The 26,366-nt window shown below is 38.3% G+C and overlaps 1 protein-coding gene across 10 annotated transcripts in view; it reads left to right on the top strand.

Annotated features, from left to right (window-relative positions):
- The window catches only part of MYO16 (myosin XVI), a 365,514-nt gene that overhangs the window by 104,977 nt on the left and 234,171 nt on the right, over positions 1 to 26,366 (top strand). For all 10 annotated transcript variants that reach the window (XM_064407780.1, XM_064407778.1, XM_064407774.1 and 7 more), the window contains 2 exons: positions 18,222 to 18,292; positions 21,910 to 22,053. In XM_064407780.1, the coding sequence (XP_064263850.1) occupies positions 18,222 to 18,292; positions 21,910 to 22,053 (215 nt within the window). The remainder of the gene's footprint in view (positions 1 to 18,221; positions 18,293 to 21,909; positions 22,054 to 26,366) is intronic.

Here is a 26,366-nt window from a genome sequence, read left to right on the forward strand (position 1 = left end):
AAGAGACTGAAAGATAAAAGAATGTTTACTAAAGACAGAATTTTAGTGATAGAGTTTTACAGAAATACAAAGTAATAAAACACATTATTGTGCTTAATGTTTAGGAAAGAGGTGGAAAAGAGGTGTAACATTAAATCCCTCAAGTCCTTATCGTGAAGGTGGGGTTTCCTTAAATTAGGCAAAAATAACTCCATCTTGAGTTTAAAGTAAAGGTGACTCGGGAAAAGAGAAGGATCTCTGTGTGAAAGTGCAGATTAATCTTCTGTGCCATCAGAAATTATCATAATCCACTTTTATTTGCTTCCACCTTTAAAAATCTTCCTGCCTTGTTTCTTATGATTAATATTTAATATCACCTTCTTTCATTCCATTCTGCTCCCAAAGGTACTTTAATTAGCATTTCTTTTGTATATTGGATGTTGCAGCTACAGCCTTCTGGAGGGGCAGGGCTAAAATCATACTGAATGATAATAAATAATAATGAGAAAAAGTAAATGGGTGAGATAGTTACATATGTATATATACACACTTCTTATATGTGTATTATACCAAAGGCATAAAGGCCAGAAATATAAACACAGTTGGCAAATCAGAATTTTGTTGTGTAATCTGAATAATTTTCCCCAGTTTTCCACGCACTCCTGATTTTACGCACTGTTTTGGGAAACCTCACTTTTACCAGTTATTCCAGCTGTGAGAAGGATAAGATGACAAATAGTTGTAGTGGGTTTAGCGTGCACAGGTAACCTTCATGACAAAAGAAAGCTCCCAGATTTAAAAAAAAAAAAGAAATTAAACATTGGGTCAAAATCTGAATTAATAGGAAATGAGACAAATAACACAAATTAATAAGGTCTTGCATAGTGACATAATGAAGAAAGAAGCTGCCCAAAAAATCAGTTTAATCTAATTTCAGTTTGAGGAATTTAAAACTCTGAATAGTCAAGAACATCCAGAACAGAACTAAAATGTATTACATACTCTGTATCACCTTATTTTAGCATGCTCAGTCCTTTTTAAAATTTAAATCAAGGATTTCTCAGTGATTTTATAGTGCTTTTTTTCAGATTGTTCTAGCATTATTTAATATACTTTAATTTCAGATTACTATTTACTCTCACTCTAAACTTAATTAAAGCCTATTTTTTATCTTTCCAGGGAAGCAGATGGATTTCATTATGCATGTAATAATAGGGAGACTTCCCCACACAGAGCTGTTTTGGATTTTACAGTGTTTCCCTTGAATCCGAGGAGGAAAATGTACATTAGACAGTAATCTAAAACTATTTACAAATGTTGATTTGCTGGGATCTATTGTGGAAGAAATCACAACACGCATGTATGGTAATTTATACAATTTAATATTTATTGTCCAATCCCTAAGAGACATGAGCACTAGACACTGAATAGTGGAGTCAAGAGCCTAGTCAGTGCATATGAAATTAATGAAGTACAGAGAAATTTTGTGAATTGGGGCTTTCGGAAAGAAGGAAAAGTATATACTGTAAATGAATGCTTTCACAAGACAAATTCATGCATTCTGGAGTGGGAATCATGTCTGTGACTCTGGATGACACTAACACAGCTGACTGTCCAACACACTGCTGCTGATTGATCTGTCCTTTGTACAGGAAAATGGAGCATCAATCACCCATCTCAATCCACCCATTGATGAAGAAGCTTTTCCAAAGGCCCAGAAGGTAGACACATTTCAAACCAGGGCAAGGCTTCAACCTTATAGATTCAGCATGGTTTTAACTTTCTTTGGCTCCATGTGTGGTGAATTCAACAAAACAGGGCATCTTTTTGTTATGATGCAGGGAAACATAATGCCTTTAGTTATTGGGTAACAGATGTTTGGTAATTAAAGCAGGCCATTTCAAAAGTAATCATAAAATCACAGGGAGATGAAATTTGAATACATCTGAATTCCTACAGGATTCCATATGTGTTTTTTGTCAACATGTTTACATTTTTAGTAATTTAGTGAAGTTGAAAACTAAATATTAAATGATTTGCTGTTGATAAAAATATATATGATTGATAATATACAACCCTTATTTAATTGGAAAAAGTAAGACTCACCAAAAAAGGTATGGCACATCAAAAAATGAACAATACACTTGAGGATGTAGGTTTAATCTATCATTTTGTTCCCCATGTGGATTGTCTAACCACAGGAGTGCTTCTGCTCCATGGCTACTTTTCTCTTAGCCATTAAGTTTTCCTGGTTTGTTTCAGCTGCAGATTTTGTCTCTGCACATGCCCAGAATTACTTTAGTTTGAGCAGCTATCCTCTGCCTGTGCCAAGTGGGGAAATAAAAACATGTCTATTTTGGGTCTCCCTCAGTAGGGAGATTTACTCCAAGTGCAATTTACCTGGCTTTTGATCAAATGGAGTTATGATGTCATCCTTCTGTCCATAAAAACTGAGCTTGGAGCTGTGAGCTGCCCATTTTTGCTTGCCCACAGGTTTTACCTGTGGGTTGCTTTGAGAGCCATTTTTGTCTGTGTGTTTCTCTGTCCCACTGGCTCTTCTGTGCCCTTCTGTCCACACACCTCAAGTATCCTGAGCAGCGTCCAGCCTGGCATGGCTTTCTCCTGGGAAAGGACCTGGGAGGCAAATTGGATCTGGCTGGTCTTGCTTACATGACAGTAAACTGTAGAAAGTTGAATGAATAGTAAACTGTTTTACAAAAATCTCTGTGCTATAATTATGGCTGCTACTAACTGTGGATTTTTGCAGTCCTGTTTCACATGCTTAAGCTCTGAATAAACAAAAACTGAGATATGTATTTGAACTTTGTGGTTCCTTTTTGGTGGTTTAGGGTGTCTATAAGTTTAACCTGAAGGATTTGTTGAAAAGCATGTCTTTTTCTTACTGGTATAGAGAGTTTCTAGAAACTCAGCTTCCAGATTTATCTATGAATCACAGATTTCTAAAATGTAGGCACTGAGTTGCTTGCTTTCTATGCAGGTAAGTCCGTTCTTGAACTTTAACCCTACATATCCAAACAAAGCCACATTTGATTAACTAGAAATCATAAATGTTGCTTCAATCACAAGCATAAAACATTTATGAGAGAACCTTTGTAAAACCACACATTTTTCCCTCTTTTTTTTTAAATTTACTTCTGAACACATTTTCAAAATTCTCAAATATTTATATTGGTGGACTATGATACGAAGATTTTCTGCAGCTGGAAAAGTCATGTATATTAGTCATGACTTCTAATCAGACTTATTAGAAGAGTAGAAGAGAACTTGTGATTTGAGGTAGACAATTTAATAGGGAAAGCAAATGCCACACACACAAGCAGTGAAAAGCAAAGAATTAATTCAGTGCTTCCTGTGTGCAGGCAGGTGTTCAGCCATCTCCAGGACACCAGGTTCTCATCACATGTAACGATGACTTGTGAAGACAAATCCCAGCACTCTAAATGTACACCCTTCCTCCTTCTTCCCCCCCTTTTTTATATACTGAGCATGATTTCCTATGGTCTGGGACACCCCTTTGGTCAGTTGGGGTCACCTGTGTCTCCTCCCAACAACTCCTTCCCCAGCATGGTTGTATGAGAGGCAGAACAGGCCTTGGCTCTGTGCAAGCTCTGCTCAGCAATAACAAAAATGTTATGTTATTGACCCTGTGTTCAGCACAAATCCAAAACATGGCCCCCTACCAGCCACTGTGAAGGAAATTATCTCTACCCCAGCTGAAACCAGCACAGCATGCTCCGGCATTCAAGTATGAAGTATGAAGAAACACAGGACTAATCACTCACAAATTCGCTGTCATGCCAATAAAGGTTCGTTAAGCCATTAGCAACCTACAAATTGGCACCTGGCAGTTCTTCTTGTTAGTTTGAAAGGGGATCCACAGTGGGATGCAAGACTCTAAATTGGCAGCAATCAGAAGCCTGTTCTCTCTGTGAAAGATGGTATCCACTGAGTAGCAGGTACTGCTGACGTTCTCTGGTTATTGTTATAAGTCACTGATTAAAAAAAACCATTGCTGCAATGGTAAAAGATCCCAGTCTATTCTTACAAAATAAAAAGAGAACAAGAATAGAATATTTTCTATGCAATTTGCTTTTGATTTAATCTCCAGTGTAATTATTGTGCTTCATATTGATTTCCAATAATATTTCAGTACAAAGGGAAAACTTTTCTATATCCATCTTTCAATATCACTTACTTTAAAATGCTTTCATTTCAACCACAAATTACACTGTGATAGAAATTAAGATGGGGAACTACAGAAATCGGTAAAGACCCTTTTCTGTTGTTTGTGGGTTTTTTTTATTTTTTTATTTTTACGAGCAAACCTTTATGGCAATAACACAGTTCTTTACAAAAATGACCTTAAGTAAGTCTTAAAGAATGTTTTCCAGTTTTGAATTCAATTTTAGTAACATTTCTACCAGGGCATATTCAAATTACTATACTGGAGCAGAAAATAAAATGAAATTGAATACTTAAGCATAAGACTGGGAGAAGACCTTATTCTCATATCTTGCAACATGCAGACTCTATTTTATGACTATCAAATTAGTTGCCAGTTTGAGAAGAGCATTCCTTCAAAATTTCTATGAAGTGGAATTTGGAGGTTTTGTGGAATGGGATAACTATATGGAGTATCTTTCTCTAGAACCATCAAAGGCATAGCCAAATTAATATAACCAGAGCCACTCAATGCAGCAAAAATTTTGTTGTAATTGCTAAATCTTTTAGGGCTTTTTTGTTATTCTGCTCTTTTTTAACAAGATTGTATGCCAAATTTTTCACCTGTGATTGGGCAACCCTGGTTATAATTATAGACTGGAGAGTGAGATGCTGCAGAGCAGTGCCATGGAAAGGAACATGTGGGTCCTGGTGGATGGCAAGTTGAGCATGAGCCAGCAGTGCCCTGGCAGCCAGGAGGGACAGCCCTGTCCAGGGGGCATCAGGCACAGCATGGGCAGCTGGGCAAAGGAGGGGATTGCTCTGCTCTGAGCTGGGGTGGGCTCACCTGAAGCACTGGGGGGAGTTTTGGGTACCACAATAAAAGAAAGATATTGAACTGTTAGAGGATGTCCAAAGGAAGCCACAAAGATGGTGAAGAGCCTTGAGGGAAAGCCATGTGAGGAGCAGCTGAGGTCACTTGGTCAGTTCAGCCTGAAGGAGGCTGAAGACAGACCTTGCTGCAGTTACAGCTTCCTCATGAGGCAATAGAGAAGGGGCAGACACTGATCTCTTCTCTATGGTGATCAATGACAGGACCTGAGGGCTGAAGTTTTTTTCAGGGGAAGTTTATGTTGGATATCTGGAACAGATTTTTCACCCTGAGAGTGTTTGGGCACTGGAACAGGCTCCCCAGCACAGTGGTCACATCACCAGCCTGTCATATTTCAAGAAGTGTTTGAACCATTCTCTCAGGTACATGGTGGGACTCTTGGGGTGTCCCGTGTAGGGCCAGGAGCTGGACTCAGTGATCCTTATGGACCCTTTCCAACTCAGCATATTCTATGATTTTTTTATTCTGTCTGAATTGTAGTACTATTCCCAGTAAAATTACAAATATATCTGAGAATGAAATAGATTTATTTATATAGTGCCTAGTGGTTTTTCTTCCTTAATACAAATTCAAAATGCAAAATACATATACTGCTTGTTATTTCAGTCATCTTTTTCTGTTTGAGGCATGAGTTGGAGGATTCTTCTCAGTGCGCTGAGGTATCATCTTAATGACTTGGACTTATGCTGAGGTCTGTAAGGCTTTTTACCTGTTAAAATCTTTTGCACTTCAAATTGACAGTGAACAAACTCTTTAGCTGTGATAGAAATTAGTAGAAAGCCTATATGGTGTAATGTATAGAAAATTGATCCTTCTCTATTATTGTTAATTGCAGCCTTTACAGTAATAGCTTGCAATTGTGGAGGAATTGAAGGCTTCAAGAATACAGTCAATAAATGTAAGGGAATGGCTAATTTAGGTTGTGGTTCTGTGTGAATTGCATCCAAGAATGGAGGTGTAAATGTGAGTAGTTAAGGTGAAATTCACAATATTTATAAATGTCCTCCTTTGAACAAGCATATGCAAAAGGTTCAAGGTAGAATTCAGTCAGCCTGGAACCAGGTACTGCTTTCTTAACTATGTTTCTTTCTGATGACTCTCTATTACAATGCAGTGTAAAGGTGACCTTGAAGCAGCAGAGATTTTACAGGACAATGAGACGGTTAGAGGAGGTAATTTCTCACACCATGTACTTTTTAGGGTTTTGATTACATTTGGGCTCAAAAGACAAATATGACAGCTGTAGCAGTAAATCCTTGTTAGGGTCGGTGCTCCAAATTTTAGCAATCACAATTTCTGCTGACATAAAATGGTAGTTTTTTCCAGACTTCCACATTTACCCATTGACAGTACAGAAAATATGCCTTGAAGCTGGAAGTATATGTGTGAAATTTGAACTGCTGCTTTGTTTCTTAGTCTATTGAAAGCAAATCATGTAAGAAGGCCCCAACTCTCCTTTTAATAATGGCCATCTGAACTTCACTGGCTTCTCAATTCCTGTAACAGAGTGAATGTTAGATTTCTTTTGCTTTCAAGCCTCTCCCTAAAAATCCTATGGATCACATATTTAGAATTATACAAGTTGAACAGAAAAGGACAAATGTAAAGTCAAAATATATGTAGTTCTACCAGTGCTTCTGGATTAGTCCTTATCTCTTTTTCATAACTTAGGCACTTCTAATATGGAGTTCTCTCTGGCTTGTCAGTGATTTATCAGATTTATGTACTAGCTACCTGTCAAATGTATTGTTTGAGCAAATGAGAACATACGGCATTGGGTATCACTGAGGAAGCAGCTCATCACTGCATCCCAAACCTACCACGTGGCTGTATATGAACCCGGATTCATTGGTACGGCTCAGAATTGAGAGTCCTTCTTCTGTCAGGTGATGTTGGTTTCTCCTTCCCTTTGCTGATATCAAGATTAAATTAATTAAATTCAGCATTAAAAAATCAGTCTGGCTAGAAGGACCTCAGAAGGTCCAATAGTCCAATATCATGCTGACTTTGTAGAAGAATAAGACAATTCGCATATTGAACTAAGGCAGCTCTTATTATTGGCGTACAAGAGCAGACTAAGCAAGGCAGAGAAATTCCTGTGGAGAGCAACTGATTATTCTGCTTCAAAGCCAAATTAAACCATTAGCTTTTGTGTCAGACTTTTGCTTTCCACAAACTATAAAAAAGAGGTGATTATACCAAGTACTGTGTGAGTGTAATTTTCTCCTCTCCATGCTGGCCTATAACTCCAGTTCACGTTGCAGCAATCCATACCTGTAAAAAATGAAGTAAAACATGAATAAAGAAAAAATTGCTTTGTGCTGGTTGTTCCAGCTTTGGAACAATAATTTTGCTATTTTAGTGGCTGACTGGTGTCAGAGAAGAGGAGGCAGAGGGTCTGTCTTGCATCACATCCTATGTTCCCTAGATTCTCAAATGCTTCCCTGGTAACCCCATGTAGGTTCACCTTACATAAGATTGGTATGTAGGTTTAGCTGTCTGTAAGCTTGGTGATATTGAATGTAGAATGGTTTGTGCTTCACGTTTGTCTCTTTGGTTGCATATTTCTTTCAGATGAACTGTTATAAATCTGTCATTTCTATCCCCTGTGTCCCAGTGTGGTTTTTGCATTTCATACTGAACTTTGAAATCAAGTGAAGTCTACATCACTGCAATCTTCAGCTGCCCAAGACTGACAGCCTTAACTCAAAGCAGATACATGGAGATGTTTTCCTTTGCTTATTCTGAGGTGGTTAAAGTGTCAGCCACAGTTTCCAAGTTTCATAGTTCTTTCCTTCTGTGCTGGCTTTGTGCACATGTTCTGTTGGTTTTGGGGTGATAATGTATTCATTGCTTATTTTTCAACTGGGTTTTGTTGTTGGCATATTGGTAGTGGTGGTTGTTGCTGTTATGAAGGTGTTAGCCAGAATGCACTGGAGCTGGAAACCTTCAGAAACAGCTGTAGGATGTGAGTGAGTGGAAGCAGGATGACTTCCAGGAGGATGAGCTTGTGCAGTCAGAGCAGCCCTAACTAGAAGAGATTATGTCTCTTGTCTGGACTTTTCTGTGGGCAATTTGCTCTCCTTGCTGAATCTCCAGGCCACCCATCAGTTATCAGGGAGACTGATAAAGATTCCAGGATGTATTAAAAAAAATTTAGTTAAAACATGACCCTTACTCCCTTAGAACTCTTAACAGTTGTCTTTTGGTTGCACCTTTGTTGTAGTCACTACTGACAGAAGACTTCCACACTGCACAAAGAATACACAGCAGGTAAGTGTGAAAGTTATTATTTGGGCCCCTTGTCAGAAATGAACAAGGACTAAAAGCATTGTTATGTTATATTTTGAAATGCTACAAGTTTGCCCTTTGCCTAGTGTGAAAGAATTCCTTGCAGACTGGGAGTTTGGGAGACAAAATGTAAGAGAAGTTCTAGCTATAACTGTCAGACCCTTCATATCATAGAAAGAGGTGAAAAATTAGAACAGACTGAAGAAGACTTGGAAATCAGCAGGTATATCAGCTTAAAATACCTTTAGGGAAAATATTATTCATTTCAAGAATGCAGCAATTCAGCCAAATCAAATTCTGAAAACAAGTAATGAGAAATGAAATAATCTTTGAGCTAGGTGCACAGGCATAGTTATTTTTTTGAAGACTTGTGGCACAAGTTTTTCATGTAACCAATATATGAAAATGTTCATATCTCTTATGTAGTGCACAGGTTAAGAGAAGGACTTGGTAGCCATCATGTTGCAACCAATTCAGTAAGTGCTGAATAGAATTGTAAGGTAATACTTGATGAGTTTACCCAAACTGAAGCATTTATGCCGCATGCATAATTTTTATGTTCATGTTTATATGGGAGACTCATGGCAGGACCCCATATGCTTCTTTCCTGCAGTGATCATGCCTGAAGAGTACAGATAATCTCTCCAGACCTCTCGTACCAGTTTCTCAATAACAGTTCTTAGCAGAGTAGGAGAGGCTACACACTGCCTCTCCAGAAGCTCAATTTTCTGGATGTGGTGATTCCATCTCTGAGTTGACAAAGAATGCAAATCCTATTCCATCACCTCCAATAGGAGATGTCATTCTGTCCATATCTGTAAGGAGCCATAAGTCTTTGCAGACCTCATGAAATGTGTTAGGAAAAGACAAAGAAATTTGAGAGGTGAGGATGTGCCTTGTGAAGTAGAAAAGAACCATTAAGAAGTTTAATATGTTGTTCTTGGTTGGTTTTGGCAAACTATAAAAGACTGTGAATGCTGATATTGTTGAAAAATGTGTAATATGAGCACATGGAAATCCAATTGCTCTCTGTCTTAAAATTCTGTAAAAGTGAAGAGGGGAATGATTTAATTTCTTCATGGGATTTCTCCATTGCTGTTCACACCTCTTGACCATCTCTGAGGTCTCTGACAGAGGATGCTGGTATCAGTAGTTTGAAATGTGTTGATAGTTCAGGGTTTACCATACAGCAGGATATGTCTCAACCAGAAAGTGTTTCACAGCACACCAGTTTTAATGTGCTATAAAATAACATGTATAGATAAATAGGATTTTAGTCAGAAAAAATTAATTATGTGGGCATTCAAAGCGCCAGGATAAAACAGCAGAGACTTGACTCTGCTCCCATGAAACCTATGGAAGTGTGGAAAGGACTTGAAATCCTGTTGGAAGTGATAGTTTGTTCAAAATTAATAAAATACAGGTAAATGCTGTAAGGGCACTGTGAGGGCCAGCTGCTCCCAGCTGCTGTGTGGGCCACTGGGAGCAAGGGGGCCACCCCAGGGCAGCTGAACAGGGTCTGGCAGCTTGGGCCTGTCCCACTGCCCCAGCCGGATGTTATGTCAATGTTATATTTTCTAATCCAGAAATTTTTTTTTCATGATTTTATGATGCTATTTTATTCATGATTTTATGATGCTGTTCCTACCACCATTTTTACTGTAGGCTCTTTGTATCTGATTTAGCAATTGTGTGGCTGGAAAGTAAGTCAGTTCAGCAAACTGATTCAAAAAAAGGTGCATCACCCCTAGAATCAACAGCTAAATTCTGTGTCACCTCTCTGAAACAATTCATCTTCCTGGTGCACGTTTGCTGAGGCTGATGCAGAGAAAGAAAGGAAACATTGGAAACACTGACTTGATTTTAATAGTTCCCAAAGGATATTTCTAATACCAAATGATACTTAAAAAGTGTGTTTCTAACACAGTTTGAAACTAAGCTAAAATTGAGGCTGCCATTGGTTGCTCTCCTTTCTGTCTGGCTATGCTTCAGTCCCATCCTTTTGTCTTCCCATCTTTATGCTCCATCCCAGCAGGATGACATGTGGCACTGCTATGCAAAGATGAGGGCAGGAGTGTGTGAATTAATGCGTGAGCAAGAGGGAGGCAGCTCTGGTTTTCATGATGCAAACTGTCACAGATCACACACTGTGCAAGGTGGTGCCTGAGCCACAGATGCTAAATGGTGCGATATGCCTGGAGCTGCACATTTTCTTCATAGTTTTGGTCACTCATATGCCACACACACAACTATCCTGGATAAATGCATGGTTAGGTAATGCCCCTAGTTTGTTCTATACTGCCTGGTTTAAGTTTGCTTTCTTGTGCAGTGCACACCCTGGCAATCCCAGCAGACACACAGCATCTAACAGCCAGTGGCCCACAGCTGGTAATTAGTACCATTTAGCAGCTGCTGAGCAGGATAGTAGTCTGTTATCCTTGAAGATCTCTAATACAAATCTTAATGAGTTGCTTACAAGGCTTCTAAGCCAGCTGGCATAAACTTGCTCTGCATGTTGTGGGAGTTAAAGAGGGACTGACTTTTGCTTCATAAGGAATATAAGTCAGCAGTAAGCTGATTTATGCCAATTAAGTACTGTTGGCACAGGATCAACATAAATGTTGGTGAAACAGAGGAGGTGTGCAGTCTGTTCAGATGAAAATTTGTGTTGTATGCAAATTCTGTAACTGTTACAACTAAGAAAAAGCATGGGTATGGCAATGGTTTTCAAATTAAGGTCCTGACCACAGAATGAGTTCTTTTGGTGATGTGTGTTTTAGTGTTTATCATTTAATGAGTATAGAACTGGAAATTTGCAAATTCTGAAATAAATTTAACTTTTTTAGTAAAATGCTGTAAAATCTGAGGTTTTTACTTAGTTCTACAAACTTTTGAAAGTAAAATCAGGCATGTGTGTAGATGAAAAGATAGCCTAAAATTATACTGATAATTTAAAGAACTTTCAAACATACCTCAGAGGTGAACCTAGTGGATTGTGAGCTTTTGCAATACTTGACCGTAGACTGATGATAAAGTTCTCATTAGTTTTAGTCACCTTTGTCATGAACTCCAGGAGAATCCATACATGGGAGACAGATAAAATATGTGTAAAAATGAAATACATTACCTAAATGCTAAAATATTACATTCTTTTTTTTTTTTCTCTCTCTAACCTTGAAATAAATGAATCTCATTAACTAGCTGGAAGTGAAAGTTTTAAGAAAAGTTATGTTTAAGTTTACTCTATGATCAGCTGCTTTTAACGAAGGTTAATTTTAGACTGTTTAACTTCCAGTAAACAAACAAAGCTTTGTTTTATTGTAATTTTACCTCACTAACAGACATTCTGGATTCAGTCAGGTCTGTGCTAGCAGATTTTGTTGACATAGCTGTTTAGTCCTCAGAAGTAGCTGAGCTGTCCTGGCAAAACCCTGGCTGTGTTATTAGCTGTGATGATAGAACCAGTATTTTTAGCTAAGCATGTGTTATTTTGTAAGGTGGTGTTGAATGATTCTAACAACACTTCTGCTCTATACAAAGGTTGTAGATGCATTGAGACAAAATCACAGTTTTATTAGCAATTAAGACCTTACCACCACAGTTCTCTGGCCTGGCCAAAGTTCTAAATGGAGGCAAACCCACAGGTCACCACGATTGCTTTTTGATCCTGGGTGTGCCCCTTGCAGCAATGTCTTTGGGCCATACAACTGAATGGCTACTTCCAGTTTTCTCAAAATTAATGATTCACACCACTGTTCTGCCTTCCACATCACAACTTAAGCATGTTACATTTGACTGCTGACCATTATCACTTTTGTGTAAGGAGATAGGTTAGTTTGTCATTGCTTGGGCATTTTAAGGGGCACACACTAGGATTTTTTAAGCCATTGAGTTTGTGGACTTCATATTTTGCAGTGAAGACACAGACTTCATTATACTTAATGTACACGGAAATTAAAGAGGGGGGATTTGCCTGAAGGAACAGTTTTAAATGTGGCATTTCTTGAATAACTGTAGTCCCTAACTCATAAATTATTCCGGCTGTATCTACAGTGATAGAAATGTCTGTCCCATGAGAGAACTGTGAAGTCTCCTCATGGATCTCATTGGAGTTTGTCAGGGCTGGAGAGTGCCTAGGCATGGACACACCACAGCTGATGGCACAAGGCCTGGTAGGAAAGTGGCACAAGACTAGGCACAAAAAAGGGACTTGTCACATGCTTACCTGTGCTGCTTGAAGTTCTCTCCCACACTGAGTGATGAAGCCCCTGGCTGTTTCCAAGTCTGAGGTCTGACTGATTTCTCCACAAAGAGAATATGGGAAAGAACCACCATGTGTTTTGATCTTCCAGCATTAAAGCTGGGAGAGATGCTGACAGGAGCTGTAGGACTACCTGAGTCAGTCTGTTTCATTGCTGGTTTTGATTTGTTTATTTTAAAGGTAATGTTGTGTCCAATGGAGCACAGAAATCATCCTGACATTTCACATCATGCTTTTAATTTCAAAAGACAATCAATGACCCATTTGCTTTGGGGGTCATAGTATTATGATTCCTGGCTACCTGAAAAAAATTATAAATTATGGGAACTCTGACAGGGAGGATGGAAATGTCAGCCCTGTCCTTAGCAGTGGGCATTATAGCTTGGATATGCAAGGCTAGTACTCTCAAATTCAACCAGTATGGAAAGAGTAACTTCCCACTTTTAATTTCTGAAGTCTGTGAATGGCGCACTTATCTGTCCAAATGTGCATATTTTGTTTATGGTTTTCTGCCTTTAATCTTTGTGCAGCAAAGATGGGAATTTATTTCCAAGAGTTCCCCTGAAATAGAGGAGATCTGAACAAGTCTGACAGATGTTGCCAATGAACTCTGGAAATATTTCATGTAAAAAGAAGTAGGATTACAAATCAGTTGTTTGCAAAGCTCATTAAGGGCATGACTGCTCTGAATAAACACTGTCAACTGATGAGCTTGCTCTGAAGGAAAGCCTGAGACATTGCACTAGTGATAGTGATAGCAAATGTCTTTGTTAGGTAAACAAAAGAATTATTAAATTACCAACACTGGTACTTGGATTTAAAAAAAATATTTTTAACTACTCATAGCAAAGGCATGAGGTAAATATTTTTTTCTAAAACTACATTAACCAAACATTCATGATATCTTGTATTATTTCATTTGGTGTTATGCTTAAGAAATTACCAGAGACTAGCATTCATCTATTCTCACATGTGGCTGAATTGTGTAGCAGGTTTCTCATAAACACCTTTGGTACAAGCTGAAAAGTATGGAGTGACTGCTGAGGAATGAGAAAAAAGAACTAAAGATGTATGAATGTGGAGAGGATTCTAAGTGATTAATCTGTACAGAATTTAAGATACCAGCTGTGGACCAAACATCTGACTGTGGAAGAAATAATGGGAAAAACATGACTCTTAACTGGTGGAAGTGGAAGGAGTGAAAGGATACTATTACACATCTTTCAGTATCACTTCTGTTGTGATTCAATTTCATGGTCAGTTTATGCCCAAACTTCTCTCAGCTGGTGTAAAGTGGTGACTACATCATTCTCCCTATTCATACCCATTATCCAGTGCCACATTCCCTGATCCTTGGTCTAGTTGAGAAACTAATATTTGCTGTGTGCCAGGTGACAAAAACGTGCAGCCTGGGCTAGGAGGAGCATGTGATAATCCATTCCAAAATCAGCAGCATTTTAGCTCTGCTTCTGCAGCAGTAAGTCATGTTTATGCACATCATGAACAAGTAAAGCCTTCCAGCTGGAGTTATTCCTGCTAAACTAAAGAGAACAAAAATAGGTGTTAAAAGGAATGAAGTTTCCACTTGGTGGCTGCTATTCCCCAGAGGAACAGTTAATAGGAGCTTACACTGTACTGTATATACAGTACAGTAGATGACCAAATGCTAGGTTTTACATATGTTAGGTGCCTTTATTTTTGTCTGTTCGGTTACTACTAAAACTGAGTTTGCTGTGAATGCAACAATTCCCAGTGCCTAAGTTTGTGTTGCCATCAGTAGCAGATCCCTGGTGACAGGGTGATAGCCCTAGGCCCTCTGAATTCACCTTTCAGGCTCTGAAATACTGATCTGTGACTTCAGAGCAGTATTCCTTTTGTCTGCAGAAGACATAAGGTCACAGATAGCTCTCTATGCCAGCATAGCTGGATTATAACCACAGTGCAGTGTAAATGCTAGTTGCTGTTATGTATATCAAAATCCTTAACGCATTATGAACCAGAGTTGCACAAAGCTAAACAAAACTGTGTTAGGTAATTTTCACCTTGTCATCAGCCAGTTGCTATAACAACTAAAAGCTCAAAGCAAGACAAGACAAGCCCAGAAAAACTAAAGCCTTTCAGCCTAGTTCCACAGGCAAAGTTAGTATAAGACCTGTGCCTGGTAACAGGCACAGCAGTAATGACTGTAGTCCATTATGAGGCTATATCATAAGTCATAATCTAGTCAATAAAATCAATGGAAAGTGAAAAGGTATTCAGCTCTCTGGAATAATTTTGTTAAAATTACAACATCAAGGATATGTAAAAAGCTCCATTGATTATTGGAGCTTTTCTGATGAGAGAAAAGCTGTTTCTCACATTTCTTTTCTGATGAGACTTCAAGGCATCCAGTGCTTTTAAAACACCTTTATTAGATATGAAATTAGGTATGAAATTCTATTCTAAGTTGTAAATAATTTTGTGTGTCAATTCTAAGATAACAAAGAATGTATGGACCTGTTTATACACATACAGGAAGGGCTTCAGAGTTTGCTGAAAGTATTTTACTCTGGCTTGTCTTTTTTTTTTTCCAGGTAAATGTCAGCTTCCTGCTTTTAAGCCAGTTTTTAGTCTCATCTTTCCTGTAAACTTTTCGTACATGACGGAGTGCATGTTAAACAAGTTTTAAAAGAAGGTCTTGTGAAAGCTTCCTTAAAATTGCATTAATTAAGACATATTTAGCATTTCTTGAATAGAGTTTTGTATTACTTTCTGTCCTCATTAGGGCATTAAATTCCAAAGTACTAGCAGTAGCTGGTATATTTACTATCTAACTACTTCTAGGTAGTAGTTCTATCAAAAGGGCAATATGAATACGTGAAGTCTTAAGTAAATTATCTAGGTGACTTGTCTAGTAAGAAAGGGGATTTGTTTCTGTGATCTTCTTTTCTTGATTTTCTTTTTTAATTGTGTTTTGCAAAGGGGATAAATTCAAAGAAAGAATATATTTTTTAACTTATTTTTAAATATAGAGGCATGTAGCACAGAATCCTGATTCAGGACACAGACTTTTGAAAGGAGAGTTTTCATGGCTTGCCCTGCTAGTCTGTGTGATGGGAATTTCCCGAAGAACTGGTCAAGCTGTGTGCAATAATGAGGAAAAAGACACCAGCACCAGACCTCAAAAGAAGAAAAAAAGCTCCTGATCTTTTATCCACATTCCCTAATGTGGGATAATTCTCTAATTTTTGTGTGACTCAGTAATTTGTTTATGGTCACAATTATTTAATATTCTGCTTGAAGATCAGAGTTAACATATTAATTCTTTCTGCTGTAATCTTGGTCTACATTTCTGCTGGTAGAAAAAAAAATCAAGGCAAACAAATTAATTCTAATAGATTTCAAACTCAGATCTGTAAATGGTTAGATGTTCTTTTGGTTGCCACTGCAAGGAGTTGTAAAATGGATCTGGAAAGGCATTACATTGTTTTGCATGGCTTCTCTATGAGAACCTTTTCTTTTGGGGGCTGGAGGGAGGAAGATATCCAAAAAATTGCCCATGTTTTTTATACCTGAGTAGCTAGAGTTTCTTTCTGTCTCTTGGTTACTCTTTTAGGCTCCAGATGAAATTCTTGTGTAATACAGTTAGCAATGCAGTTTCCCAACCCACTGACCTTTCCATGTGTCCTGCTTCTGTCAATAGAGAGAAGTCTTCATCCTCTGTCTTTGGACTAATCCTAAAGCCTCTGTTGGTGATCCCAAGGCTCAAAATTATGTAGTTCATATCAGTAACCCAGCAAGAAATTCCATATTTGATTTTTGCTGGTGTTATTTAGCCAGAGGTAAAGGTGTGTAAGTGCCTTAGTGAATGCGGGAGGGGAACAGACTCTTTTGGTTAGTGCCTTACCTGCCTTATCCCATCTTGCAGAAGCACAGACTGAGGATTCTGTTTCACCTCAGTTCTAGTCAATATAAGACTTCTGCCATCAACCCACAGTGTGTTTGCTCTGCCACCACATGATGTATGATTTTTTTTTTTCCCTGGAAAACAGGGGATGGAGGAAATGGAACACTTTGTAGTGTTAATTTCTTCAGGTGAAATCCTGATGGGATTGGGAGAATGAAATTCTTTTCAGAGCCTTAAGAAATATTCTGTGATATGGAAATAATGTTTTCTGCCCTACTAAAGAAGTGGCATAACATAGGAACATTGGAAATATTAACTTTTGAGGAGGATGTAGTTGCATGCCTGCTTAAGGAAGGAGGATTTATAAGTCTTTACTCGCTTTAAACTTGAGGTAGAGGGAGCATCTCCATATTGAGTCAGAAATTTAAGTATTAAAAAAAGAAAGAATCTTAGTTCTGAACCTCTGTTTTTAATGGTCTCTCTCTGGATGAGGACAAATGTGTGTTTCAGTATGAGATTTGTGGATCTGAGAGAGCAGAAAGGAATGTTTCACTTTTTATTATTCATCTGCTTTAAATGTACATTGAAAATGGAGTTGCAATATATCCTTGGGAGAAAGAAAATAGATACAGAAAATGTACAGATAGGAAAGAGGTGGTGGTCATGAGACTGTTGACAGAATCACAGAAGAGCTTTGAGACAAACCTCTGTCCTTCCTGTAGGACAGACATCTCAGTGGAACCCATTCACAACTTAAAATTTCTTCGCAGTTGTTTGCAAAAGTCCATCCTGGATCTTAACTAAGAATTAATCTCAAGATTTCCAGATGATGAAGACAGAGCCACCTGTGCTCCTAGTCAGGAAATAATATTAACAGCTCATGGAGAGAGGCCTTTTAAAAGGATTTTTCATGCCAGTTTAATGAAGACAGGGTTGCAGTGCCAGTGTGGAGTCCCCAGGTACTGCCAGGCATTGCTGCTGCACAGGTGAGCACTGAGTTAGTCAGTGCCTTAATTCAGACTGAAAAGGTTAGAAAGGCAATAAAGACCATGGGGAAAAGTGCTGAATTTTCACACTTGAGTGAGCACCAGTGTGAAGGGCTGTGGGTTTTCTTGCATTTATAAGCCTGTTTTCATTTCAAAGGGGTTTGATACATGTAACTGGGAGGAGAGTGTGACTCCAAATATCGTTTTAAAGATTATGCTGCATCAGTGATCTGACAATGCACTGGAAAGGTTAAACTGAGTGCAGATCATTTAGCTTTGCTATGATGATCAATTTCAATTGATATCAGTTATGAATACTAGTTTCAAGTATTTACTGAAAAAGCCAATATGTCGCATGGGAGCTTTGAAAAGTAAAATAACACCAGTTAACTGTGATTTTGCTCCCAAATGAGCTAAGGTAATTATGACCTTGACATGGTTCTTTCCTCCAGGCCTCCCCTCTCCTATGTACAAAGCTGACACACTCATCTGTACACTTGAAAAGTCCTTGATACTGTTGATATTTACTGTTCATTGTCAAATGTCTTTTGCTTTACAGGCTTAGGTATTAAAACAGGTGAGATGGCAAATGCTGACATGATAGTTTTGCAGTTACATAAGAGGTTTGAATGTATTATTAAATCCCCTGATGAAGATGATTAAGAATCAGCCTATTAACAGTTAGGTGTACTGCTGTTATATTAGGTATATTAACTCTTGTTCCTCTTTTCTTTGATATTTCAGTGCTAAGGCTGTTGAAGGATGGTGCTGACCCTCATATGCTTCTTTCCTCAGGAGGCTCCTTGCTCCATCTGGTAAGAGTGATTGAAGATTATTGTTAGTGACTGTGGATAAACAAGGTGGGAAAGTGAGTAGAAGATTTGGCATATTAACAAAAAAAGAAAGGCTGAGCAGTTTTTTTTAATCTGCACTGAACTCCGCCAAGGTTGTGATTTCATTCAGCTATTCATTTGAAATAAATGGTCATTTTCAAATTGCTTGCAAAAGAATGGATCATGTCATATGAGTGGTAGCTAACAAAGGAGAATGAAGTTGTTTATTTATAAATTATCTGTGCAGCAAGAAAGAGCAAAGGAAAGAGTTCTTGGTTCCAAATAGAAAATTCTACGATTCAAAGGTTCACAGATCCTATGTGAAAAAACCCCCATGATTTAGCATTTTTCCTTTTGTTTTTGAGGTACTTTCTTGCACCAGTTTCCTACCTGTGGATGCTTAACACATTATCTGCATTAGTTTATCATTATTTGCTTAGCAATTCAGATTAAGTAACCAGAAGATAAAAGAAAAAAAATTTGTATATAATAATGAAAGTAAAAACAAGAGGTAAGGACATAACAGGCAGACAGAAAATACCATAGGAGTAGAATTTTGGCATTGCTGAAGCTAGTAGCAAAACTCATAAATAATTCCTATATCTTATGATCCTGGTCTGTGATGCTTCAGTTGCAGACATGCTGTCTGTGAAACTATTTTAAGACTTTGTGCAACTTTATTGCACACTGTGGCTCAATGAAATGCAACTGAGCAAAGTAACGAAAAATCTGCTGGGAGAGTGTTTCATTTTAGAACAGCTGGATTACATTTCTCATAGTATGTGTACAAAATACAGTAATTTGATGAGAAAGATCCCTTGTAATATTACTGGACTCCAGCACACCTGTGGCCGTGCTCTTGCAAGATACAACATTTCTGTTATGTAATTAATGTTAGTTTTCCATCCTCCATGGCCATGCTATTTAATCAAGGACTTTAGGAAACAGAGGCCAAAGTAAAGGGAAAGTGCAGTACCGATTTGGAAGAGAGAAAATTTTAGTTCTCTTTTCTCTTCTCCAACTATTTGTCTGCTGCAAAAATGCTCAACCACTCTTTAAAAATGAAGTCCAAGTGAAATGTTATTTTTGGGATTCACAAAACAGAGGCATTCCAAATCTTACCCTGTGCCAAGAGCCCTAGGGGACAGTCTTTATCTTCAGTGTAGATGATTTCACATAAGTGTCAAGCATTTTAAAATAAAAGAAAGAAAAATTAATCTTCAGAGATTTTAAGTTGCTTTATCTAGTTTAGCTGATGCACAGTTTTTAACTGCAGATAAAATCTGCAATTGAACTGTGCCATTTTAGGTTTCTTGATCTGCATCACGCCCCAATTCACTGTCACAATCATTATCTCTCAACTGGTGCCTGCTGCTTCACAGGCACACATATGCTTCCAAAGGAAGGAAAGCTTTTTGCAGTAAGAAATTCGCAGTAGAGAGCCATGTGTAACCTACTGCCTCAGTTTAGTGAGAGGTCCTTGTAAGTACTCATAATTCATCTACAGGAAAATGTTCATCCTGCTGGAGATAGAGGCAAACCTGAATTCAATGAAATTCAAATTTGACCCTGATTTGGGAGCAGTACAGACAGGAGAGGAGAATCATGATACAGAGAAAAAAGATCAGCCCAATTTATTTTCCAGCAAGAATTGAAACCAGTAATTTAGCATGCACCTGTGTTAAATTCTTAAAGCCCACTCAGATCTAAGTGTTCTAAGTGTTACTTTTACAACTGCGACCCTGCTTGGTCCAAAGGGGAGCTTAGTGTTTATTCTTTCCACTTGTAGGCTAAATGTTTTTGTGTCAGAATGAATTGAAAATATATATTTCTTGACATTCTTTTGAAAATCATATTCATTATATGATTTAATTTTCCTTTTTTCATATCTGTTAACTTCCAAAATGAGATATATTTCGAAAAAAAGAAACTGAATGTGACACTTGATAAAGATTCTGGGTTTGTCTTTGTAGAGAGTATCCCAATATGGTTGAATCTAGGCAAGCTATGGGAACTTCAGAAATATTCACTGAACTCTCTTTAGGTTCCATGAGAGGAGAAATACAATAAAAAGTGAGTAGGTGCTTGAGCTGCCCATGCAGTACAAAACACATGGTGTTGGGTCAATTCACACAGACAGTCACCCACCCCCAGCCTTATAACAAAGTATCTGTATCAGTTTTATTCTGGAACTTTGAGCTTGTCCAATTGTTTCACAAAATTTATTAAACAAGAACCAAGGAGCAGCAACAAATCTAAGCTGCAACTAATCACAAAAGGCTCTATGTCTATTTTAATACAGAAAATGGCTCAGTGATACCTGTTATCTCTAAAACAGGTTGGTTTTGGTTTTTGGGGTTTTTTTTTTGTTTGTTTTTTGGGATTTTTGGTTGTTTTTTTTTTTTTTTATTAACAATGTCTTGATAATATGGTTGGTGTTAGATTATGCTGATCTATAATATAAAATGTCTTACCTCTGATTTGTTAAATTTCACCACAGAACAGCTCATGTTATACTGATACAATGAATGATACCAATGGAACAAAACAAAACTGTTTCTAGAGCTGCCAGATAAGTTATACAAGCTAAAAGAAATACATCAGAATTTAATTTAATGGTCAATGTATTTGGAAATCATTTAGGGTGGGACTGTTTTTTATCCTGATAGAATGTAATATTAATCTTCTGGGTTATCTATATTTATGATTGCAGTGGTACGTGCAGATGCTACATTCTGCTGAAGATCTCAGCTATATCTTGACTTCACAGTCAAAGCCAGTTACATTTTTCCTTCTTCCACACTTCCTTTTGTATCCTGGCTTCTATGCCAGATTAAAATTAGTCCCCCCCATGGGGAAAGAGATAGGTTCCTGCTCTAATGAGTTACTGAGATTGTGTGTGAGCCAGAGTTAGGATCTTAACTTGAGGTGCCCTGATTGTCTTTTAAGGCATCATCCATAGTCTTATGCATAAAAAGTCACAGATGTGGCAGAGGACTAAGGTCAATACAATGTCCAGGCCATTTTCTTCTTCCCTACCAAAACTATGGCCATGACCAAGGTATAGAAACGTGCACACACATGTGCATCCCTCCACCTCACAGCAACACCCTCAGTGTGCAGAATATTTATCTGGCAGAGAGACTCAAACAGGAATCAGGATAGTTAGTGGGTTGGAAGTAGAAGTGGGGTATGAAGAGGGGTTTGTTTTTGCCCTGAACTGCATAAAAGGCAGAAATTAATGTATGCATGGACATATGCATGTGTGGGTGTGCATATACTTAAATACCACTACTCATGATGGGAACATCATGCACTCATGCCTGTGCACTGATTTGGAATAGCAGTATTGAACAGGAAAAAGCCTCCTCCTTATCATAGATTCAGCAGATTTCATAAGGAAATAGGGGATTCTGTGAATCATGCACATGAAACTAGAAATCTCCACACAATTATTTCTATAGATTCCTTAGCTGTTGTTCCCTACAAACACAGCAGCTTAACTACAATGCTTCATCTGCCCAATTTAAATTGCATGTAATAAATTTAGTTGTACGCTGAGGAAAACACCATCCCTAATCTGCTCTTTTTTCTTCCAGTGTGCTCGCTACGATAATGCATTTGCTGCAGAAATTCTAATTGACAGAGGAGTGAATGTAAATCATCAAGATGAGGATTTTTGGACATCAATGCATGTAGCCTGTGCCTGTGATAATCCTGACATTGTCCTGCTACTGCTACTAGTAAGTAAAGCAAGCCAATGCATTGTGTGCTTGAAAAGGAGACAGAATGGAGCACCCTAAAGTCTGAAACTGCTGTATGAATGCAACATACTGCTACTAATCATATCAGTGAAAATATGTTCAGTGTTTGGTTTTTCTTGACATTGCTTTGGTGCTCAGGATTTTTAGAAGGCATTTTTAGGATTTCAGTGTGAATAAATTGCAGATGTCAATGTCAAGTATCTCCTATTTCTCCCCTGTGGTGCAGAGCTTATATCTGTGATAAGCACTCAGTCCCAAATGGGATATTCTGATAATTTCTTTTCTTTTCTCCTTGTCAGTTTCTGTTAAGGGTTCAGTTTTCAAACAATCTTATAAAAAGCTTCCTGTGAAAAGCAAGTATTGGCTCACTTACACTCAGTATTCATAAAAAGTATTTGTGGACCTGGTCAAAATGAGATAAATTTAATATTTATATACACAATTTTGAATTTTTAATGCTGAGTTTGCCCAATATAGTAATAGATATGGCATTCAGCCTTTTTAGAGAGCAGTAGTGTGCCAGATACTCAAGAAGGCCAGTGGTGTCCTGGCCTGTACCAGCAATCGTGTGGCCAGCAGGACCAGGGCAATGATTGTCCCCCAGTACTCAGCGCTAGTGAGGCCACACCTCAAATCCCATGTTCAGTTTTGGGCCCCTCACTACAAGAAAGATGCTGAGGGGCTGAAGTGAATCCATGGAAGCGTAATGGAGCTGGGGAAGGACTTGTCTGGAGCACAAGTCCTATCAGGAGCAGCTGAGGGAGCTGGGATTGTTTAGGATGGAGAACAAAAGGCCCAGAGAAAACCTGAAAGAAGGTTGTAGCAAGGTGGGGGTTGGCACAGTTGGAAAAACTTTCTGTGCTGAAAGAGTAGTCAGCATTGGAATAGACTGCCCATAGAAGTGGCAGAGCCACCAACCCTGGAAGCATTTAAAAGGTGTGTAGATATGACAGATATGGACATGGTTTAGTGGTGGGCTTGGCAGTGCTGAGTTAATGGTTAGACTTGATGATCTTGAATATCCTTTCCACTCTAAATGATTCTCTGGTTCTGTTTTGTGCTTCCATTCCTGGGACCACAAACTCTAGTTTTATGCAATGCAGGTCTTTCTCTCAGTTCATGTGATCCTGCTCTTTAAAACAGTGGTGCAGAAACAGTTCACACTCTGACTTAAAGTTTTTTAGTCTTTTTATATAATTTTAAAATATTTATGTTTTAAATAAGTTGTTGCAAGGTCAGAGTTTCTCATCATGCTTATAACTGCATTTCAATGTTACATGTAAAGGGAAGGGAGATATATTTTTAGATTGTATATTTGTTAATACATTTCATGAAATATCTTTAGGAGATTATTTAGCCCATCCCCTCTGCTCAGACTAGAGGTAGGCACACCATCTTGCCCAGGACAAAATCTTCAAGGATGGAAAGTCCACAAACTCACTAGGCAACCTGTACAGTAAAAAAACCAAACCAAAACAACAAAAAAGAGATCAGATACATCTGGTTTTAAACATTGTCATTACTCCTGGCACATAAAAGATAAAATTTCCAGGACATGTTTTATCTCTTGTATTGCCTCAATCTGTCCATTGTAGATACATCTGAAGGCTATGTATCCTTTGTATTCTGCATGTACTCCTAGAGTGATAAACAAATCACTTAGAACAGAGCAGTTTATATTTATGTATATATTTATATAATTTATAAAAAACTCTTGTACTGTGGGAAACTCTTATAATGGGGGGAATTTTCAGAAATTCTGAATACAGTGCTGTTGTCATTAATGGGAACAGTTTAGGTTATAGAGGGCATTTGTAAAATTTTCATTGATCATTTTTTCAAGAAGCTCAATCTAATTAAGGTTCAAGTGTTGCTATACGGGGTTATGTCCAAAATAATTTTCCTGTGCTCATCATTTGAATGTTTTTTGACTTGGTCCCTGTTTGTTACAAGCTGTCTTCATCTGAAGGTTCTAATTAATACATTAAAATTTCAATAAGCAGGGATATACACGTGGATTTTTGCAGATAGAGTTTGAATTGTCCATATTATTTGCAATAACTTCTGATAAATCCACATTTATGTGGTCAGGACATTTAAAGGCAGAGTTTCCTAGGTTAGATAAATAATTTCTTTATACTCTCCCTTCTAGATTCAAAATAAAGGTTTTAAAATTTTGAGATTTAAAGATTTTTAAAGAGATGGCAGAGGAAAGAAAATATTCTTAGGTAAATATTAGCTTTTGAATAATCACATTAATGTTCTCTTTGATAACATTTGACAATGTGAAGATGAAAATTGAGGTTGGAGAGACTTATTTTTCACAATTCTGAATTGCCTTTGTGTGAGCAATTCATATTAGAAATTACTTTGCCTTGAGGTTAGTGTTTCATGGACCATGTCTAATGTGTAGCATGAACCTCGATAATGCCAATATGAGCTACAGTCAGCTTCTATTATGCCACAGTTTTTCATTGGGAGAAAAAATAATGCTTCTTGTAACCTCAGGAATTACTTTTGAATAAATATTTCTTCTGGACTGAATTCATAGCCCAGACAGCACCATATTTTCTGTTTTAAAGATGTGACTTAAAATGTAACAGCATGGTCCTTTAATTGTTCTATTCAGATTTCTGGAAAAGTGTCACAGAAGCCAGTGGAGATTTCCACATTAAGGACTTAAAACATTTCTTGAGGGGGGTAGTAGGGATAAAAAAGAAGTATATGTAGATCCCAGAAGGCAATCAATGAAGATTTGTTTAAATCCTCCCAGTTACTGACTTCACCCCACTTCTGGTGGTCTTTCTCTGGCAGGGACAAGATAGACTTGTCATTCATCACCTAAACTGTGGTGACTCACAATTTCTTTGCTCTGGTGGATAGAAATGACAAAATCAAAGCTCATTCACTGCAAACTAGTAGGGGTCATGACTGTTTGCAATGTGGTAATCTTCTGTCGTGTCCTGTTGGAAAGCTATTGGAATTGTAAATACTGTTTTTGAAATGGATGCAGAATGAAATGCTTGAAGCTATTTCTTTCCATAATTCCCAACACTTTAACTTAGGTGGCTCAGCCTTCCAGGGACATATTTATGTCTTCTCAGTGTTGTAGCTGTCAGCAAGGGGAGGGGGGCACTGGACTGAGCAGCCATCAGAGACATCCCGTGTGTGCTAGCAGTCGGTCAGTGAGGAGCTTAGCCCGGGGTGGCCGCCGGCACGTGGGGAGATGCAGACATCAGAGGTGGTCCATGGGGCTCTGCCTGCTGTACACACCAAAGAGGTGGGAAAGGCCATGTTCATCAGTCACTGCTCGACCCCAGCAGTGTTGTGCCTTCTCCCCTTGGTATGGGAATAGTTCTTCATGGATTTTGGATGAAGGAGGCTCCTGTAGCAGGTTAAGAACAAAGATGTGTAGGCTTATATACATTTGTGCCCGCATGAAATCTCTTAAGAGAGTGAAGAGCAACCAGATTTATTGGAGGGATCTGCTCTGTCTTGCCTCACTGCCTTTTGAAGACTCAGGACTGGATGTGCTGTCAGAGGTTCTGCCAGGGTGAGTGGCCTCAAACGGAGGCCATTTCCCATGGGGAAAAAGATGTCATTTCCCCAAGGTCTGGGTATCACCTCAGAGGTGGCTTTTGGGGCTCTAAGAACTTGCAGGGTCCTAGTTGCTGGCACCTTTAGTTTTGGAGAAATCCAGTAAAGTATGCATATTTCTCCCTTGACACCCCATGGTCTGCCAGGGCGAGTGGCCACAAATGGAGGCCATTGCCCATGGCAAAAAGATGTCATTTCCCCAGGGTTTGTGTATCAGATTAAAGATGGGTTAAAGGGTTCACCACCCTTTGAAGGCTCAGGAGTGGATGCACTGTCAGCAGTTCTGTCCAGTTAGGGTGTAGTCTTTTTCATCATTTACAGTGCATTGCAAAATTATATTTTTTATTAATTCCCTACACTTGTTCTATATTGAATGGAAACACTAGCTGAGATTAGTTCTTTGTCCCATGCTACCAGAGTTGCAGAATGTCCAAGCACCAAGGTATTAGATACTGCTCCTGCTTTGTTAGCTGTAGCAAGTGTTCAATCCTCTCACTGCCCTTTAAATGGCTACAGCTTTAAACTTGTACCCATCACTTGCAGTCTAATTGTTCCTCCACAAAAGATAATTTTTAGCTTCAAATACTTTTAACTGATACGTAAAAGTGGGTAACCTTTGCTTTACTTGTGCACTGTTCAAACTATCTTCTTGTCATGACAGCTCAGCCCCACGCAGTTTCTCATTCACTCCCCCC

The sequence above is a fragment of the Passer domesticus genome, chromosome 2 (assembly GCF_036417665.1).
Source record: "Passer domesticus isolate bPasDom1 chromosome 2, bPasDom1.hap1, whole genome shotgun sequence".
NCBI classification, from domain to species: domain Eukaryota; kingdom Metazoa; phylum Chordata; class Aves; order Passeriformes; family Passeridae; genus Passer; species Passer domesticus.